This window comes from Acomys minous (assembly GCF_964271855.1).
Source record: "Acomys minous genome assembly, chromosome: 3".
Classification (NCBI taxonomy): domain Eukaryota; kingdom Metazoa; phylum Chordata; class Mammalia; order Rodentia; family Muridae; genus Acomys; species Acomys minous.
The window spans coordinates 55568848-55585838 of record NC_140485.1 but is presented as its reverse complement, the minus strand read 5'-3'; the positions used below and the strand labels follow the sequence as shown (position 1 = coordinate 55585838).

General features: G+C 46.3%; 1 protein-coding gene, 1 long non-coding RNA gene and 1 pseudogene across 9 annotated transcripts in view; 1 reads left to right on the top strand and 2 right to left on the bottom strand.

Annotated features, from left to right (window-relative positions):
• AGBL2 (AGBL carboxypeptidase 2) overlaps window positions 1-16633 on the top strand; it is a 44344-nt gene extending 27711 nt beyond the window's left edge. For 6 of the 7 annotated variants that reach the window (XM_084774781.1, XM_084774780.1, XM_084774782.1 and 3 more), the window contains 7 exons: window positions 1597-1697; window positions 3132-3253; window positions 7702-7768; window positions 8622-8744; window positions 9282-9389; window positions 12058-12138; window positions 15763-16633. In XM_084774781.1, coding sequence (XP_084630907.1) covers window positions 1597-1697; window positions 3132-3253; window positions 7702-7768; window positions 8622-8744; window positions 9282-9389; window positions 12058-12138; window positions 15763-15936 — 776 coding nt within the window. In that variant the 3' untranslated portion in view covers window positions 15937-16633. The remainder of the gene's footprint in view (window positions 1-1596; window positions 1698-3131; window positions 3254-7701; window positions 7769-8621; window positions 8745-9281; window positions 9390-12057; window positions 12139-15762) is intronic. The other variant, XM_084774783.1, reaches the window with a different exon arrangement.
• LOC311593484 (small ribosomal subunit protein uS8-like) lies at window positions 1714-2611 on the bottom strand (annotated as a pseudogene). Its single transcript, XR_014783604.1, has 2 exons — window positions 1940-2611; window positions 1714-1731 (listed from the first exon to the last, which is right to left on the bottom strand). The product of XR_014783604.1 is annotated as a small ribosomal subunit protein uS8-like (transcript).
• Window positions 3287-8623, bottom strand: LOC311593489. The gene is made up of 3 exons (XR_014777725.1): window positions 8343-8623; window positions 5092-5266; window positions 3287-4489 (listed from the first exon to the last, which is right to left on the bottom strand). It is a non-coding gene; the product is annotated as an uncharacterized lncRNA (long non-coding RNA).
• Window positions 16634-16991: the final 358 nt, after the last annotated feature.

Here is a 16991-nt window from a genome sequence, read left to right as displayed (position 1 = left end):
AAGTGAGTCCAGGACAGTCAAGGCTACACAGAGAAATCCTGTCTCCAAAAAAAAAAAAAAAATTCTTGCCAGGTGTGGTGGCGCATGCCTTTAATCCCAGCACTTGGGAGGCAGAGGCAGGTGGATCACTGTGAGATTGAGGCCAGCCTGGTCTACAGAGTGAGTCCAGGACAGCCAAGGCTACACAGAGAAACCCTGTCTCGAAAAAAAAATTCTTCTGAACCAAACTAAAGCTAGGAAGAACAAGAGGTGGTATTTTGAATTTATTTTTAATTTTTATTTGTGTGTGTTGTGTATGTCTGTGTCTGTGTGAGTACTGTGTGTGTGTCTATGTGTGTCTGTGGTGTGTGTGTGTGTGTGTGTGTGTGTGTATACAGTGTCTGTGTGTGGGATGTCTGTGGTGTATGTGTGTGTGGGGTGTGTGTGTGGGTGTGTGGGTGTGTGGGTGTGTGTGCGCGCGCGCACCTGTGTGTGCAATTACCTGCAGTGGTCAGAAGAGGGTGTTAAAGTCCCTGGAGCTGGAGTTACAGGCAGTTGTGAGTGACCCAGTGTGGGTGCTGGGAGCCAAACTTGGGTCCTGTGTAAGCACTATTAATACTGGACCATCTCTCCAGCCCTATTTCTTTTCTTTTCTTTTCTTTCTTTCTTTCTTTTTTTTTTTTAGTTTTTGGGTTTGTGGGGTTTTTTTGTTTTTTGGGTTTTTTTTTTTTGGTTTTTTGTTTTTGTTTTTGAGACAGGATTTCTCTGTGTAGCCTTGGATGTCCTGGAACTCACTCTGTAGACCAGGCGGCCTCGAACTCACAGTGCTAGGATTAAAGGCAATATGCAACCACCACCCAGCTGGTATTTTTCTAAAAAGCTACTCACAAATTAGATTTGCACTTAGCCTGTAAGATTTAGAAGGCTGGAAAGATGTTAAGACCACTTACTGTTCTTGGAGAGGATCTGGGTTTGGGTCCCAGCACCCAAGAACTCACAACCATGTGTAACTCCAGTTCCAGGGGACCTGACGCCCTCTTGTGACCTCTAAAGTCATCAGGCACACACGTGGTGCAGACACACAGAAAAAAGGCATTCATGTTAACAAAATAAGTGTAAATAGTTTAAGAGTAAAAGATGTAGGGCTGGAGAGATAATAGTGGCTAAGAATGTGCTTGGCGTGGTGGCGCACACCTTTAATTCCAGCACTTGGGAGGCAGAGGCAGGTGGATCGCTGTGAGTTCGAGGCCAGCCTGGTCTACAAAGCAAGTCCAGGACAGCCAAGGCTACACAGAGACACCCTGTTTGGGAAAACAAAACAAAACAAGACCTATGAGTACACATAATCTTAAAATTTTTATTTTTATTTTATGTGTGTGAGTCTTTTATCTGCACCACATGTATGCAGTGCCTGCAGAATCCAGAAGAGGGCGCCGAGTTGCCCTGGAACTGGAGTTATGGATGCTTGCCAGCCACCATGTGGGTGCTGGGTCCCTAAGTTGGGTCCTCTGCAAGAACAGCAAATGCTCTTAACTGCTAAGCCATCTCTCCATCCCCAGTAGGGGGAGGGGACCTAATAACAAATGTTTGTTTGTTTGTTTGTTTGTTTTTTGCCAGGCAGTAAAAGAGACACTCACTTTACCATTGAGGACCTGAAGTCCCTAGGTTATCATGTGTGTGACACTATTCTGGATTTCTGTGATCCTGACCAAACCAAGGTAAAAATGGAGTTTCAAGAAATGTGGTACCAGGCTGGAGAGATGGCTCAGAGGTTAAGAGCACTGGCTGTTTTTCCAGAGGTCCTGAGTTCAATTCCCAGCCACCACATGGTGGCTCACAACCATCTATAATGAGATGATGCCCTCTTCTGGCCTGCCAGTGTGTGTGCAGGCAGAACATTGTATACATAATAAATACATAAATCTTGAAAGAAAAAAAGAAAAAGAAAGAAAAGTGGTACCACTACTCTACTGGGTTTCACATGGGTCCCAACTCCACCCAGATGAATTTTTTCTTCCTCTTAATTATTTTTACCTGATTTTTCCTCCCACAGTCCATGGAGGCTTTTTATTTATGTTTTATATCTCTAGAAGAGGAATCCCAGGATTTTCCCTCCTGTATGTTTTCGTCTTGCTTCTTCATGGTCCATGATGCCAGTTGAGGTTGTCAGTACAATGACGCCAAACTGATGGAACAGTAGCAGATTGTTCTGCCATTTTTCTAGGTCCTTGAGTTGCACATCAAGTCTAGGTCCGATCACACTTGTTCAGCCTGCCTGTGAGGTTCACAACAATATTCCCAGCTCTGTGGTCATCAATGATCTCAAATCCACCAATGTAGCCATGTTTCATCATTACAGTCAGGAAGGGGACGATGACTTTGGAGCACGGCCTGGTGAGGACCTGGCGTTTGCCTCTCTTCTCAGCGTTGTTGATGCTCTTGAGAGCATCTGCCAGGACACTCATGCGCACCATGGTGACGGCGCTTGATCATGTGAGGCAAGCACTCCAAGTACTGACTTACATCTTTATCACAGCCACCCTTGCCATGGGCCAAAGTGAGAACGACAGCAACGCCATTGTAACTATGCCTTCTGTGCTAGTCAGCATGTTATTGCTGTGCAGAGACGCCATGAGCGTGGCAACTCTTAAAAAGGAAAACATTTGACTGGGGCTGGCTTACAATTTCAGAGGTTTAGTCTATGATTGTCAAGGTGGGAAGCACGGTAGCACGCGGACAGACACGGTACGGTGTTGGAGAAGCAGCCGAGGGGTCTGCATCTGGATCAGCTGGCAGCGGGAAGTGAACGCCACGCTTCCTCCTACAAGGCCACACCTCCTAATAGCGCCACTCCCTATGAGCCTATGGGGGCTAATTTCCTTCAAACCACTGCACCTTGCTTGCAACTCAGGAAAATAAATCAAACAATTGCAGGGTGAGCTACGGCCAGAGAAAAGTGGCGAAGGCAGTGCTCACTGGTCTTCTGCTTTAAAACGGTCTTACTTGTGTGGCCGATGTAACGTCCCTGTTACTGTGTCCTCAGTAGAAGGGCTCATAGCTAGCTTACCCCACCAACAAATTAAATGCCTTTCAGCATACACTCAAAACCATTTCATGACCAGATTATAAAACTGCTTTTCTCTCTGCTCTAGTACACCCAGTGTCTGCAGGAGCTTAAGGAACTCTTACAACAAGAAGTCCACAAAAAATTCAATAACCTTGGAGGTTTTGAAGGAAACTGGAGTGACATCCCTTTGTCTGACATTGAATCCAGGTAATGCACTTCTTTTCAAAGAAAATCTGGGATTGGTAATACATCCTTGATCCCAGGATTTGGGAGGCAGAAGCAGACAGATTGGACTTGAAAGAAAAGCATGGGACACGATCCTCTTTATCTATCTATCTATCTATCTATCTATCTATCTATCTATCTATCGAGACAAGGCCCTAGCTGGCCTGAGTCTCACAGAGCTCTGCTGGATGAAAGGCATTGTCCAAGCAGATTAAAAGCAGGACTGTGTCCTGAGACCTGGGCCAGGTGTGGTAGCAGATGCCTTTCATCCATCACTCTGGAGGAAGTTGTAGGTAGATCTCTGTAGGTACAAGGCCAGCCTGAGCGACACAGTGAGTTCTAGGAAAGCCAGAGCTATAGAGAGAGACCTTATGTCTTAGTTACTTTTCTGTTCCTGTAACAAAACACCATGAGCAAGGTAAACTTAGAAAGTGTTTATTTCAGAGGGTTAGAGTCCATGATGGCTGAGCAAAGGCACGGTGGCAGGAACAGCTGAGAGCTCACATCTTTTTTGTTTGTTTTTCCTTTATCTTGTTTTGTTTGAGACAAGGTCTCACTATATCATTCTGGCTGTCCTGGAGCTCACTGCATAGACAAGGCGAGCCTTGAATTCATAGAGATCTCCCTGTCTCTGCCTCCTGAGCCTGGAATTCAAGACATGTGCCACTACACCTGGCTCGAGAGCTCATATCTTGATCCACAAGTAGGAGGCAGAAAGAGACGCTGTGAATGGCTTCTGTCCTTTGAAACCTCAATTCCTCGCCCAGTGACACACCTCCTCCAACAAGGCCATGTTTCCTAATCCTTTCCAAACAATTCCACTAACTGAGGCCCAATAGATGAGCCTGTGAGGGCCTTTCTCATTCAAAGCAACACAGCATATCTCAAAAGCAAAACAAAAGTGGCTCTTGTAATAATACAAACGAAAAGTGGTAGTCATTTAGCACAAAATATTCACTGTGGTGGAAGGTGTCAAACTGACTGGCTCTAGGCTGGTTTTCAGTCCTACAGTCTTAATCACATGCTCAGCAGAGAGGCAGACTAGCAAAAAGAGGTGAGGAAGGCGGGGCCTCCCAAGCCCAAACTAGCAACTGGGCAGGCCTCTCAGGTACTCAGATCCTGTTGTGGTCAAAGCAGTTAGATGTCTTGATGGTGAGGCCATTGGCCCCTCAGTATTTCTCAGCCTTCTCAGATCCCAGTTGGACCCACTGCTGTATCCTAAAATGAGACAGAAAATCCACAAAGGTCCTGTCAGGGACCACAACAATGGAGAAGACAAGGAAGTAGTCTTTCTGTTCCACCACAGAGCTCTTGTCTGAGATTCTGGGTCTCACCGAGGTAACTGTCCAAGAGACCTATACTCACCTACAGGCATCAAAAACACAAACCTAATAGCCTAGCCACAACCACAATTATGCCTGGGTGTATTCTGTTTATTAACGCTTTTACTATTTCATTCAATTTGTAAAAGATTTCTTTTTACTTTATATGTATGAATTTTTTGCCTGCATCTTGTATATATATCACACGTATTCTTGGTGTCCATGGAGGCTAGAAGTGGGTGTCAGATCCCCAGAACTGGATTTACCCACAGTTCTGGGCCTCCACGTGGGAGCCGGGAACCGAACAGGGCCCCCCAGAGAAGCCAGTGCTCTTAATCTTTGCACCATCCCACCTGGGCAGCAAATGCTGTATTTTATTTAAACCCAATCACCACTCTCTCCCTCCACTCCTTCCTTATTCCCACTAATATTTTTCCCTTCCAACTTCATGTTTGCTCTTTTCATGTGTGTGCAGGAATAACAACACCCTTACTCTACCTTACTGGGCAAGGTGCCTCTGGCTGCCAGAGTAATTCTTCAAAGGTGATGGGGCTGGGCTTGGAGTCTTCCATCTTTGCAAGACAGTTGGAAGGGTGTGGCTATTCCACCCACTCTAGGTCACTCTTTGAGAATTGCACCTAGCAGTTCTGCTGACCCAGTCCCACAGACGTTTCTGTAAAAAAAAAAAAGTAAACCACAGGGGCTGGAGAGATGGCTCAGTGGTTAAGAGCACCGCCTGCTCTTCCAAAGGTCCTGAGTTCAATTCTCAACAACCACATGGTGGGTCACAACCATCTATAATGTAACCTGATGCCCTCTTCTGGCCTACAAGCAGATAACACTGTATACTTAATAAATATTAAAAAAAAAAAAAAAAGTAAACCACAGCATAAGACAATGCAGGGTGTCCCATTAACTCATTACCCCCTCGGCCCACTGCACTAGCCCCTCTCTATTTGCAGCCTGAAAACAAAACGTCCTGTGTGTGTCAGCTCACATGTCCTGTGCGATATATAGAGCCCAGGAGAACTAAAGGCAGAGATAGCCAGACCCTGCACCGTAGCTAACTCAGCAGGAACACTGCTGTATCTGGCTAAAAAACAGAAGAAACAGTTTGCCACCGCTTCTACCAGAAAGTCTGAAGTCACAAGCCTCCCTGGGGCTTACCTGTCCATTCTCACAATTGCACACAAAAGCAAGCTAGGAATGGTGAGTTTGCTCTGTGTGCGCACACATCTGACACTTTCTGGGACATGCTACAGCTAATGCCTTGATACCCTATTTGCTAAAGTAGTCTGTTATCTCCAAAGGAACTAGAGTGCCTATTGTCCAGCAGCCTCAGAAGAGAAGCCTTTGAAAACAGCATATTGGAAATTAGGTCACAGGAGATAGAGCTGTCTTTCTGCTCTGCTGTGGTGGGACACTCCTCATGGCCCACTGAGGGGAGGGCGCAAAAGGAGTGAAGGGCTGGGAAGTTGTTTGAAATGTATTTTCTTCCCCTGTGAAATTTTAGTTTTGTACTCAATACACTTTTTTTTTAAATTATTATTATTATTATTATTATTATTATTATTATTATTATTATTATTCAGAGAGGCGTGTGTGTGAGTGTGTGTGTGTGTGTGTGTGTGTGTGTGTGTGTGTGCAGGAGGATAGCTTTCAGGAGCACGTTGTCTCTTTCCACTATTATTTCTGGGAACTGAACTCAGGGCATCAGGCACTTTTACCTACTAAACCATTCCACAGACCCTACAGACACCTTTTTTCCTTTTTTTTTTGTTTTGTTGTTGTTGTTTTTTATATTATATGAGGTTTATTAAGTGAGCATGGGGGGGAATAAAAGGGGAGGGGTACCCCAGAGAGAAAGAGAGAGACAGAGACAAAGGAAAAATAAGAGAGGAGAGGAGAGGGAGAAAGAGAGAGAGAGAGAGAGAGAGAGAGAGAGAGAGAGAGAGAGAGAGAGCGCGCGCAGGCTAGAGGGGTAAAAGCGTTGTTGTTGTTTTTTGAGACAGGGTTTCTCTGTGTACTTAGCTGTCCTGGACTCACTTTGTAGACCAGGCTGGCCTCAAACTCCATCTGCCTCTGCCTCCTCTAGTGGTGAGATTGCAGGCGTGCTCCCCTGGCCCGCTATGAAGACACTTTCTGGAGCCTCTGTTATACAGTGTAATGCTCAGATGTAGTACACCATATATTCCAGGAGCAGTACCGGCATTTAAAGATACATGCCACCACGTCCAATTTGCTTTTTCTTTACTGAGACAAGTTTCCATAGTCCAGGTTGGACTCTGATATTTTTGTTTGTGAGCCTAGCCTTTAACGGCTGAGCCATCTCTCCAGCGCCCCAGGTTGGGCTCACACGCAGCAGCCCTCCTGCCTCAGTGTCCCACGTGCTGGCGTTACATTGTGCGCCAGGACACCTGGCTAAAAGTTTTTGAAGTAATTTTTATGTTGTTTAGCCTGCTCATTATTGACCACACTTATTTATCTGATCTGTACACTCAGCATGTTTCCCCAGAGTAACTGGTAGAATCCTGGCTTTTGGGAATTAGGATCAGCTCATAAGAAACAAAGAAGGAAAAGCCTCAGCTCTCAGGGAAATCACAGTCTCTAGGGCTGCACCCTGCGTGTCCTATGGTCTCTCTCACCCTCAGCCAGCGCATCTTTGCCCGTCTGCCAGTCTTTGCTTTGCTCTGCTGATGGTGAACTCTGTGGTGCAGAGCCTCTGCCTCCTCTTTTTGTTTGTTTGGTTTTTCGAGACAGGCCTTCTCTGTGTAGCCTTGGCTGTCCTGCGTTCATCTTTGTAGACCAGGCTGGCCTCGAGCTTACAGAGATCCACCTGCTTCTGCCTCCTGAGTGCAGGGATTAAAGGAGTGTGCTGCTACTCCTGGCAAAGATCTTGTTTTGTTATTTGTTTTTCAAGACAGAGTTTCTCTGTGTAGCCCTGGATGTCATGGACTCACTTTGTAGATCAGGCTGGCCTCGAACTCACAGCGATCCACTTGCCTCTGCCTCCAGAGTGCTGGGATTAAAGGTGTGCGCCACCACGCTGGGCACCTCTTCCTCCTTTAATAATAGTTCTTGTCTTCTTTATTTCCCTTTTGGTACTAGCACGAGTGGCTCCGACAGCTCCCTCTCAGATGGTCTTCCTGTTCATCTACTGCATGTAGCAGACGAGGTAAGATCACATTGATTCTTTATACACCCAAGACTTTAAAAAAAGTTTTTGAAACTTAAAAATAAAATAAAATAATAAATAAAATAAAATAAAATAAAAAAAAAATAAAGGCAGGTGCGGTGATGCACACCTTTAATCCCAGCACCCAGAGCAGAGGTAGGTGGATCTCTGTGAGTTTGAGGCCAGCCTGGTCTACAAAGTGAGTCCAAGACAACCAAGGCTAACACAGAGAAATCCTGTCTTAAAACAACAACAAAACCCAACCTTTAAATGCCATAACACTAGTTAATAGAGGAAATGTTCCAACTGTCCTAGAATCTCAGAAAATACAGCGCTAGTCCTGGGGGTGCAGCAAGCTCTTGCCTTGTATGAGTGAATTTCTGGTTTCAAACACCAGTAAGTCAAAAAAAAAGGAAGAAAGAAAGAAAAAAGAAAATCACAATCATGTCCCCGCTGGTTACCCTACCCTGGAGTCGTTCATATGCTTCTTGCCTAATCACTGGAACGTCTTTGTGATAACACCAGGCTGAATATTTTAGCCACATGCCAGCGATCAGAGCAATCTGGACCTGACCTTGCTATCATAAGTCGCCTGGCCTGTGGTGTAAATCACGCGCCTTTGGGTGTTGATCCAGGCGCCCCTCCGGTAGCAATGGATATCCGTGGGAGGCAGGAGTGTTAAATAGGGTACAGCCCCTGGAAACAGGTTTGGCGGAACTGTTGCCTCATTCTCCAAACCAGTAAATAAGGAGCACATGCCAGGCCACCGGGCGCTGACCGCTGTGGTGGCGCGCGTGGTGGAGGGGAACCCTGCAAACCCCTCTGACCAGTGTCTCTCTAATCTCTGCAACAGTTGAATCAGAAGACGGCGTCAAAGAAGCGGAAAAAGAAGAGACTTCGGACTAAGAAACAGCGAAATGAGCAGTCCCAGAAGAATTACTTGATGGAGGAGCTGAAGTTAACAGAAGACGCCCCGGTGAGTGATCTCTGCCGCTCGCTTCCGCTGTTTGTCTTGCCTGTTCCACCGACAAAGCAGGAGGCCGGGCTGGAGATTTTCCCAAACCGGAAGGGGTGGTGGGAAGTAGGGTGTTTTCAGTTTTGAGGTCAGAGCCCTCCCTCGGGTCCTCTGAAGTGTCTGAGGAGATTTCAGCCTCACCCCACGCACGGGTCCGTCCGTCCGTCCGTCCCCTGCCCCCCCCCCCCCCCCCCCCCCCGCCTCTACGCCACCCGGGCACAGCAGGTCCAGGTTATGACTAAAGCTGAATTCTCACAAGAACAGGGAGGGGGAGTGTTAGCTGGCGCTCAGCTAGAGTGGCCAGGCGGTTGAGATGGGGACCTCGTCCTTGTTTGCAGAGAGGTAATACTGTGTGGTAGTACGGCAGTGCCCACCGCTGCCACCCTGCCCAGACTATGCTTCCTATAGCGAGAATGCTCTCAGGAGTGTTCCGCTGTTGGGTGACTCGGGTAGATAAGGAATGGATCAACTGAAAAACTTTTCACTCAATCCTCGCAGGGAAGGGCAAGATTCGCGTCCACTCTGCAAAAGCAGCCTACTTTTTTGAAAGGTCCAGAGGATTCTAGTTCGTCAATAATGAGAAATGAAAAGCCGAGGCTCAATGAGGTAGTATTTTTTTTTGCTTGACTCTCTGTGACACAGATTCTCTGATTTCTCCGATTAGCACATCAGTCCCATTAGGTGAAGGATGCAGTAGCCGTTACGTTACCTGGTGGTGACGACGATGCTGACATTGCTGTGGATTGAAAGCTGAAATCTTGTATCGAATATTGATGATGTGTGATTTTATATGAGGGCCATGAGAGGGCGCTGCTTTCCTTACCCATACATGCATCACACACGCATCCATACGGGAGCACATTAGGTCTCGCGCTTCCTGGACAGCAGGCCCTTCACTGGACACTGAGAGGGCGGCAGTAAACAAGGTGCGGTCTTTTCCTCAGAGACCTCAGGTGCTGCCGAGGAAGACACATGGCGAGCAGGCACCCAGGCAGCGTTCAGCGCTGTAGAGTCTCTAAGCTGGAGCCCTGATGATCATGCATATGCTGGCACACGCCTGTAATCCCAGCACTTGGGAAGTGGAAGCAAGGGGACCAATGCGTCCTAGATGAGACCTAGCACCAAACGGGGAGGCGGGGAAGGGAGTTGGTCTCAGAGCTCAGGGGAAGGAAACACGCCTCGTGTGCAAGGCTCTGAGCTCAGTTCTCAGCACTGCTTTAAAATTGTCTTTTGAACCAGGCACAGTGACATAGGCCTGTCATACCAGCTCCTGAGAGACTAAGACAGGAGCATCACAATTTCAAGGCAAGTCTCGGAGACTTAGAAAGATCCTTCTCAAAATATGGAAGAAAAGGTCCTGCAAAGATGGCTCAGCAGTTAGGAGTGCTTGGTGTTCTTGGGAGGACCTGAGTTCAGTTCCCAGCACCCACATCAGGTGGCTCACACTACCTATAACTCCAGCTCCAGAGGATCTAATGCCTCTTCTGGCCTCTACAGGCACCTGTATACACATAGCATACATTTATACATACATGCATACACACATGTACACACACACACACATATATAATTATACAGATAGATATATGTGCAAACACATGCACACACACATAGAAGTTTTGATACAAGAAGTAGACTGAAGCCAGGCATGGTGGAGCACACCTTTAATCCCAGCCCTCAGAAGGCAGAGGCAGGCGGATCTCTGTGAGTTCGAGGCCAGCCTGGTCTACTAAGCGAGTCCAGGACAGCCAAGGCTAACACAGAGAAATCTTGTCTTGAAAAAAAAAAAAGTAGACTGGGTAGAAAATGAGCCTTCCTCCTATAGAGTGCTGCTCTGTGGTTAACAACAATACAAGTACAGCAAGTTCCAACTGCACTCTCCTGAGGAAACCCTGCACAGTACAACCATCTCAAACCAACACCGAGGACTATTTAATGTCTAATGTGACTGTCAAGAGTACAAGCTTTGAAGTCTGTTCAAATTCCAGCCCCACTCCAGCCCCTAAAACTGAAACTTTTTGCTAAACATGACTACATAATTAGAAAATTCCATACCATGAAACTGGTTTCATTAAACAAACAAACATATTAGCCGGGCAGTGGTGGCACACGCCTTTAATCCCAACATTTGGGAGGCAGAGGCAGGCGCATTGCTGTGAGTCTACAGGCTACAGGCTACACAGAGAAACCTTGTCTTGAAAAATAAAACAAACAAAGCATATTAACAAACATTATATAAAAAGTCAGTGAGACAGTCAGTGAATAAAGGTTTTTGCTGTTCAAACTTGCAACCTAAATTTTATTTCCAGAGTCCATAGGAGAAGGAAAGAAACAACTCCCAAGGGTTGTCCTCTGACTTCCACACACGTGCCATATATGTATTTGCCCACTTATACACACACACACGCACACGCACATGCACACGCACATGCACACGCACACACACACACACGCGCGCGCGTATGCACACACAGAGTAATAATAGACAGTACATTTTATATTATAAAATTGCCTTCGGGTGGCTGGAGAGCAAGGTGAAGGCCTTGCTGAGGAAGCAGGAGCACCCGCACACAGATCCCTAGCACCCACATAAAGCTAAGCGGCTTGCAGTACACACCGTCATCTTAGTGGAGGAGGCAGAGACAGGAGGCTCCCAAGGCCATGTTGGTCAGGCAAGCTGGTGAATTGATGGGCTCCAAGTTTAGAAGGAAACTCTACACCTGATGTCACTCTGGCCAACACACACTAGCATACACATACACTACACACACACAACACATAAATGAAATACCTTCAGACTGTATATGTAAGTGCACATATGAAACATTCATAAATTTTATGATTAATCGAGATCCCATCTCTAAGATACCTTGATATGTATATGCACATATTCCAAAATCAGAGAGAAAAAACCTGAAACCTAAAACACTTGGGCTCCTAAGCATTTCTGAGGACTCTGCATTGTGTGAGTTACTCATTCAGCCAGGAGCTCAGTTTCTGGTCTGAAATGCTGAGATGCTAACACCTGCAGGCGACGGTGGCCGTAGCACTAGACGGGAGAGTAAGCAGCGCCTGGCATGAAGTGGGCACTGCATAAACAGCAACGCTCTTCCTCGGAGTTGTCACTCATGTGTGCTTTGCCTTCCTTCTTGTGTTGTACTATCCTCATGAGCCAATCTGCCTGAACAAAAGCCACAGGACTAACGTGTAGTCAGTATACCCGCAGTGTTCACAAGGAGAACTTAGCGAGGATGTACTCATTTAATTTCAACAGTTAAGTGGAAGAGACAAAAGCAGCTCCCTGGACCCACCACTGACCAGCCTGGTTCTACCTAAGAACAAAGAAATAATGCAGGTACTCATCTCCTTTCTACCTCCACATGCCAGCAGCTAGTCTTAGGTACTTTTCTTGCTTTAGTTTTGTTTTGTGTGTGTATTGTATTGTGTTTTGTTTTGTTTGGGACAGGTTCTCAACATATAGCCCTCACTAGTGTCAAAGACTTCTGACCATATTCCTGCCTCTGCCTCCCAAGTGCTAAAATTATAGGCGTGCACCACCACACCCCGCTTGGTTAATTTTCATATGTACTGTGTGGTTTGGTGAGTAGTGCAACACTCACCACAGTGTTGCCTTCTCGGATCTGTTCTGCCCAGGTGAACATCTAAGGTAGTTTGTACCCTCAAGCTCAAGCCACCTGGCCACTCTGGGCACAGCCCCCAAGAGAAGACAGGATTAGAGAAGGCTCACACAGAGCTAAATTCTGGATATCAAGAGTTTAATTTCAACACATATCTATTAGGCTGCCATCACTTTGCAGATCCACGGCAGGGATGGTGCGTATGTAACACTAATGCATGGAGAGTTGTGGTTGTGGTTGGTATATACCCCTCAAAGCCAGCATTACCAGTGGGGGCTTGTCCATTTTATGTTGCTATAACAGAGTACCTGAGTCTAGGCAATTTGTAAAGGAAAGGTATTTGTTTGCTCATGTTTCTGGAGTCCAAGATGGCCCCATGTAGTGAGTGTCTTGTGCTGCATCTTAACATCCCAGAAGAATAAGAGGGTCTATGCTGAAGAATCAGACTGCAAGGAGCAGCCTCATTTTTATTTTTATTATTTATTTTATTTATTATGTGTACAGTGGTCTATCTGCACATACACCCGCAGGCCAGAAGAGGGCACCAGATCACAGTATAGACGGTTGTGAGCCACCATGTGGTTGCTGGAAATTGAACTCACGACCTCTGGAAGAGCAATCAGTGCTCTTAACCTCTGAGCCATCTCTCCAGCCCCTATTTTTATTTTTTTGAGACAGGGTCTTTCTATTTTTTTTTTTTCTTTTTGGTTTTTCGAGACAGGGTCTCTCTGTGTAGCCTTGGCCATCCTGGACTCGCTTTGTAGACCAGGCTGGCCTCGAACTCACAGCGATCCGCCTGCCTCTGCCTCCCGAGTGCTGGGATTAAAGGCGTGCGCCACCACGCCCGGCGACAGGGTCTTTCTACATAGCCTTGGCTGCCGTGGAACTCGCTATGTAGTCCAGGCTGGCCTAGAGATGTTCCTGCCTCTGCTTCCCAAGTGCTGGGATTAAAGATATGTGTGCCACCGTGCCTTGGCATAGTAGTCTCACTATATAACATTTTTCCAGTAATTAATACAGTCCCACAAAATAGCCCAGCTCTGTAAGAGTTAAAGTTTCTGAGCTTTTAGGGTCTCGAGCCTCCCAACACTACCACAGTGAGATTCAGAGGAGGTGGGCCAATGTTCAAACCAAATTGGTGAGTTTTTACTCTTCTAAAACAGTAGGATTAATTATAATGTGTCCTTCTATTAACATCTCTCACACCCACTTGCAGTTAGTCACAGCAACCACTGGTGAGCTTCCCTTTCAAACAGCCCTGGGTTAGCTGTGTGTGGTGAGGCACACCTGTAGTTCTAGCCACTTGGGAGGCTAAGGCAGCTCTACTAATGAGACCCTGCCTCAAAAAAGGAGAAAAGCAGCTTAGGCGTTAGGCTCTGGGTCTGCCAGGAGGATATTCCTCACGTGTATCCAGGTAGACCAAAGTTGGGAAACCTCTGCATTAGCTGACGTAAATTGAACATCCAGTGAACAGTCCTCCCAACGTGAAGTCTCTGATGTTCTACAAGTCTTTTTGCCTAGGTTACTTGTTGGGTAGATGCTCTCGTTTACCCACGTGAGTGTAAGTGACCTGCAAGTGACAGAGTCCCAAAGCTAAGGTCCTCAGGGAGGAGTGACAGGACGCATGGATTACCGTGGAGTTGGACAAACTGAAGAGCCAGGCTAAGGGAAGTTTAAGTGATACTGAAGGCTGAGGCAGAAGAATCATAAGCTCGGGGCCAGGCAGCGGATGTGCGGCCATCCAGGACTCCATCCGAGACCTTCTTCCAAAATTAATAATTATGGAACCAGGGCTTGGTGGCACACGCCTTTAGTCTCAGCACCCGGGAGACAGCAGACAAAGGTGGAGCTCTGTGAGCTCAAGGCCAACCTGATCTACGTAGTAAGTTCCAGGATAGCCAGGACTATGTAGAGAGACCCTGTCTCAAAAAACCCAAAACATGAGAGGGAGACATGGAAAGACAGAGAAGGATGCAGAAAGGAGACTGCACGGAGCTGGAGACTACGGATAGAGAGGCAACGGCGGAGGAGGTGGGTCAGTTAGAAGCCAGCTGAGAGACTGCCCCAGCAAAAGGCCAAGTCTTAAGCTAAAGAAAAATATTATGGAGTAGAGAGATGGCTCAGCAGTTAAGGGCATTTACTGCTCTTCTAAAGGACCTGAGTTATGGGGATTTTTTTGGATTTGGGTTTTTTGTTTTGTTTTGTTTCGTTTTTTGTTTTTGTTTTTGTTTTGTTTGAGACAAGGTGCTGTGTAGCCCTGGCTGTCCTGGACTGGCTTTGTAGACCAGGCTGGCCTGAAACTCACAGAGAACTGCCTGCCTCTGCTTCTCTGAGTGCTTGGATTACAGGTGTGCACCACCACACCTGGCAAGATAAAAAAGCTTATTTTTTAGTAAACAATAAAGTAAGAGCCGGGTGGTGGTGGCTCATGCCTTTAATCCTAGCACTCGGGAGGCAGAGGTAAACAGAATCTCCATTTGAGGCCAGCCTGGTCACCAGAGTGATCCCAGAACAGCCAAGGCTACACAGAGAAACTCTGTCTTGAAAAAAAAGTAAATAAACTAATAATAGTAGTAGTAGTAGTAATAATTATTATTAATAGCAATAATAAATAAATAAATGAAAATACAGGAAAAGTTGTAGCAGGCTAGTAGTGAGTGGGGAGCCTGTCCTTGTTCCTCACTCAGCATCCACAGTACAACTAAAACATGCTGGTGAGCCTGTAAACACGCTGGTGAGCCTGTAAATATGCTGGTGAGCCTGTAAACACACTGATGAGCCTGTAAACACACTGATGAGCCTGTAAATATGCTGGTGAGCCTGTAAACACACTGATGAGCCTGTAAACACGCTGGTGAGCCTGTAAACACGCTGGTGAGCCTGTAATGTGAAAGCGAATCTGTTAACGCCAACGAGCTGCATGAATGCCAGGTCAACCGTTACCATTACTCCATCTTCTTAAATTTTTCTGCGGAGTCTTTTTCTAACAGGAACACAGTTTGCCTTCCACAGCATGCCAGATATCAGAGTTGGAAATGTGGGGCTGCCAGCCATTTGGACACAGGAGGGTTCTCTTTCTTTATGTACTGTTGGTGGATGGTTATAGAGACAGTCCTACTTCCCAGATCAATTACAGCGTTGCCCAGAGAACCTCTACTTGGCTAAGAAACTAGATCGAACACTTGACTCACCCCTGCCCTGCCACCCTGTCGACCATTCGGTGTTTGGGGAGGAAATGCAAGTATTTTTAACCCCTATCTAGTAAGGCCAACCTCAAGCCTAACGATGACTCAGAAACTGCAACGGAAAGTGACTTCAACTCTTTTATCTTGTTTGTGCAGAGTAAGAAGCCAGGCTTCGCGGCATCAGGCTCTCCAAAGAGAAGCACAAACTGCGGCCTAGGGCCAGCTCCAGATGGGAAGCCAAACTGGGCTAGGACTAGATGCCCTGCCGCAAGGAAGACCCGTGCCGCCGTGGCGGTGTGCCCATCCTTGCACATATACCCGTACCCATAGGTGTGCCTTCGCCGTGACATGCAGGCTCTTCCTCAAGGGCTTTGGGTAGTATTACTGGTTTGGTTTGGCTTTGTACGCAATGCTGGGACCAAACCTAGGGCACTGAGCATACCAGGCCAGTGCTTTACCTTTGAGCTGTGTCTCCAGCTCTCTCAAAAAAATCGTGGATTATACACATTTTATAAGGGGGAAATCTATGAATGGAGTGGAAGCTCTGTTCATAGTGTAGTGTGTTGTACATGCACCGCACACTGGCCCACGCTCTGTACTTCCACTGTGCACATATTCTCAGATGCACATCTCATGAATTCAGTAATTTTTTCCTAAGATGAGATTATATTTTGGTGTATAGAAAAGCCTTTATTGAAAGCTGGAGCATATACTCATGAAAAGACAGCACAGTATACCTCATTTTAACCAATAGGTGTTCTCTCTAAAGTTATATGCAAATCAATTTTTTTAAAAAAATCAAACTGTTTTAAGCATGTTTTGGGCACGTGCCATAAGAGAAAATCGTGCCAGAGTTTCCAAATGGTGAATGACCAGTCAGACTGTGGTATATCAGGTTTGCTCAAAGTGAGGTATTCCTACATAGAAAAAGCAACTACGTGTATCACTCAGAATTTAGTGTTACATATATTATGTTCAACAAGATTGTGTAAAATTTTAACTCAGTGATTAAAATTCTTTCCCTTTAGTTTTCCTTGATTGTTTTACTGCATAATTTTATGTGAAGAGATGTTATACGTTAGCCATTTATTTTCCGTGATCCCTCATGAACACCAAGCAGGGTCTTCCAGCTACTCATCAGTCAGAATTGAGAGTCACTTTAAAGAACCGTCACTTAGGTGGGTGTGGTGGCCCAGGCCTATAATCCCAGGAGGTGGGAGGCAGGAACCACAAGTTCAAGACTGTTCTACATCCCAAAGTCTAGGCCAGCCAGGGTTACAAAGTAAGACTTTGTACATTAAAAAAAGGTTACTCCAAGCTAGGTGTGGTGGCTTGTGTGAAACTCCAGCATTTGAGACAGGAGAATTGCTGTGAGTTACTGAGTG